Raw genomic sequence first — 3,401 nt, forward strand, 5'->3', positions numbered from 1 at the left:
ATGGCTGAAAAATTGGTAAATACAAAGGGCGTGCTGCCCAAATTTGCACTCGAGAGTTAGGTAGATGTACTCGCGACTTGAGTAAGGGTTGAAGATGAAACTAACTTGAATCATCTAAGGTATTCAAGTCTTCTTTCTTAGAGGTATATAAGTTAGAATCTGGCTGAAACTTGTACCCTTGGCAAAATGAAATTTATGACTAATTGAAATACGTTTTCTTTGTTTCTTCGACTCAAATGGAGATTTCAAAGTTTTACGAGCGAGCATAAGTTTTACAAATATTTTACTCATGTCTTTTGGTTTAAATGTACTCTTTTCACTTCCAAAACTATACTTATACCTTGTACTAGTTGTTATTCGGATTTTCTTTGGTTCACCTAAACTTTGGATGGTTTAACTGTAATATTTTCTCTTGGTTATTATTAGGGTTCCTTGGTGATTGAGGGTATTATTCGGAAGAAAACTTTGGACGTTATTTTGCTTAAATAGGTGAGTGTTCTTTGTACGTTATGTTTCCAATGGCTATGTGGATTGTTGTGACTATGTGACTATTTATGAATGTTGGATTAAATGTTAAATGTTTTCAATGATTTCTAAAAATGAATTTTGCTAGGCGAGTGTGTACTTTATCGCACTCGACCTAAATGAATGTGAAATTTACAATGATTAAATGTTTAAATACTACTTGTACATGAATGTAAGCCTTTTGGCTGAACTGGACCCTTGCCCTTCGTTATTTATATATATATATCTTAACATTTATACCTACTAATTTTTTTCATTTTTTCCACATAGGGGTAATTGGTTGGATCAATGTTTCACAATGCCAAGTTAATATCACAAGATTAATTCCCTGATTTTGTTGTGCATTAATTTGGACTTGAATGGCAAAGTTTAGGGATGGGATTTTGAATTTTTTGAGGTAATTTTATTGAGTTTTAGAATTAAGGCCTATTCTCATTTCCCATATCCTCTACTTCAAGGGTATCGGGAAAGCAAAATTTGGTTAGCTTTTGATGCTTTTCTTCCTATCAAAAAAGAATGCACGATATTTACTATAACAGTCATACACAATAGAATTCAATTCGGTCATATAGTTTAGGTATATAACTATTTTTTAATTGAATATAGCACATATTCATCAATATAAGGAACTTGAAACTTGTAGAAGCTAAAATTTAGAGAATTTTTTTTCAACGTTCTTTTACATAAAGAGACTATTTTAGGTCTCAGAGCACACGATTAGTGCACGTGTAAATTTTTATTCATATTCTCTACTATTGTTCTAATTTAAAATGAAAAAATATAATAGATGAACCTCTTTGGCAATGATAAATTCCCGTATGCAAAGAGAGAAGCTATCTATTACTCTTATTGAACAATTTTGGGAAAGTTGTTTGAATCGTCAAATTTCAAATTTATTTTTAAATTAGAATATTTAATTAATTTGTGATGTTATATATACTTAGTGCAATTATAGAATAACATACAGATTGAAGAATTTAGAAAAGTCTTAGCAGTAGCATACGTGCAGATCATTTAGTTCATTGACTTTTTATTTCATGGAATTAACCAATGGGGTTAATGAGCATGAATATTGCACATGCAAATCATTATTCGCATTTTATTTGGAGTCTAATATATAACAAATTTGATTTAGAAACCTATTTTATCTTCTTTGTATTTGTTAAAGAGTAATTCTGTGCTTTATTAAAGTTTCACATCATAAATATGTAAGTCTCGTGACCTTGTACATACAAAACTAATTTCTTTTCCCATTTAAAAGGGGCAGTAACTTGTATAAATATTTTACAATGTCAGGTTGAAAATCACCACACTAATTCCTGAATTTGTAGCACATCGAGTTTCTCCAGCCAAATTCCTTAATTTTGTATCAGATTGTCCAATGTGTAAGTTAAAAACGACGACCCTAGCCTACATTTCCTTTTAATTACGTAAGGTAGCGCCCCACCCCGCCCCCAAAAAAAAAAATTTCCTGTTCCGGATCCCGGGATACTTTGAAGTTTCTAGTACATGATCCCATGATCTTTATTTGTGAACTGTTAACAAAAAGTGAAAAAGCCAAATTCTGAGTTCCAATTAACTTTGTAAACAAGATCATAGGGACTGCAAGTTTGGTATTTCACCTTTTCATTGCAAAAGTAGCTGCATTTCCTACATGTAGAAGTATATAACATAAGAGTTATCAAGATAACTTTATCTCTAGGAAAGGAAGATACCAAAACCATCACCACAAAATTAGGCCAAGAACCCTATGTGTTGTGTCTGTCTCAGTATTTCCCCAATCTCCACAGCTCCAAGTTTACCGTCATAAAATACCCATAAACATCTTCTTCATCACATTCCTCCGAATGTTGTCATTCTCCAGAAACACCACCATCTTCCAATGCCAAGGCCCAGTTTACGACGACCCACCAATCCTTTAATCTGGTGTGCTGCCATATTTTGTGCCCTCTTAAGCGTGGCCGTCATAGTCACTGGCATCGTTATAATCGTCGGTTACATAGTAATCCGGCCTAAGGTGCCTCAAATGATCGTAACAAGCGCTCAACTTGACCGACTCGACTTCGATCAAGCTGGGATTCTCACTGTCAAGACCACCATCTTCATCAAGGCAGAGAATGATAATCCAAAAGCCCATGCAACCTTTTACGCGACGAAGTTTTTGCTAGGTTTCCATGGTGTAAGGGTAGCACAGTTGCGCGCTGATTTTCCTGTCGAAGTAGGCAAAAATAGCTCGGTGGATTTGATGTTTGAAGTGGAATCAACTCCAATCCCATTAGATCCGGAAGAACAGAATAGTGTGTTCTTGTCTTTGAGCCAAAACCTGATTGTTTTCGACTTGAAAGGTACCACAAGGACTCGATGGAGGGTAGGGTTGCTTGGTTCCGTCAAATTCTGGTTGCATCTTGATTGCCACCTTCAGTTCCCCAAAATTGGAGATGTTATATATCCAAAGTGTAGCACCAAATCAAGATGAATGATTTTGACTCCTCATTTGCTATTTGCTAAATCCAAGGTGTTTTGCATTAATTACTCTGTAACTTAGGTCCTTGTCCTTGGTTCAGAAAAGATTACAAAAGTGCCATTTTGAGGGTAACAAGAACAAAAAATTGCTGTGCTATGTGCATCTAGGTAAGTTTTGAGATGGGATTTTGTGTTTTTCTTGAGGTCATTTCATTTTCAGATTTAGGGGTTTCTTGTTCTTCAAGGGTGTAGGGAAAATAAAATTTGGTTAGCTTTTGATGCTTTTCTTCCTATGATCAAAGAGTGTAATGAAGGCAATCTTTGAGGTGCTTTGTTCCATTTAGTCGAATAATTAATCAAAGCTATGAGCAGTTCAATATAGCTCAAGTAGACTAGTTATAGGAGCTCTTCAT

At 34.7% G+C, this 3,401-nt stretch overlaps 1 protein-coding gene across 1 annotated transcript; it reads left to right on the forward strand.

The window, feature by feature from the left end:
* Nucleotides 1-2,306: 2,306 nt before the first annotated feature.
* Nucleotides 2,307-3,401, forward strand: LOC113781437 (NDR1/HIN1-like protein 12). The gene has a single exon (XM_027327375.1). The coding sequence runs from the start codon at nucleotides 2,408-2,410 to the stop codon at nucleotides 2,999-3,001; it is 594 nt and encodes a 197-aa protein (XP_027183176.1). The 5' UTR covers nucleotides 2,307-2,407; the 3' UTR covers nucleotides 3,002-3,401.

This window comes from Coffea eugenioides, chromosome 8 (assembly GCF_003713205.1).
Source record: "Coffea eugenioides isolate CCC68of chromosome 8, Ceug_1.0, whole genome shotgun sequence".
NCBI classification, from domain to species: Eukaryota; Viridiplantae; Streptophyta; class Magnoliopsida; order Gentianales; family Rubiaceae; genus Coffea; species Coffea eugenioides.

Coding starts and splice junctions, on each gene's coding strand:
- LOC113781437 (XM_027327375.1), top strand. CDS start 2,408: ATGCCAAGGCCCAGTTTACGACGACCCACCAATCCTTTAATCTGGTGT.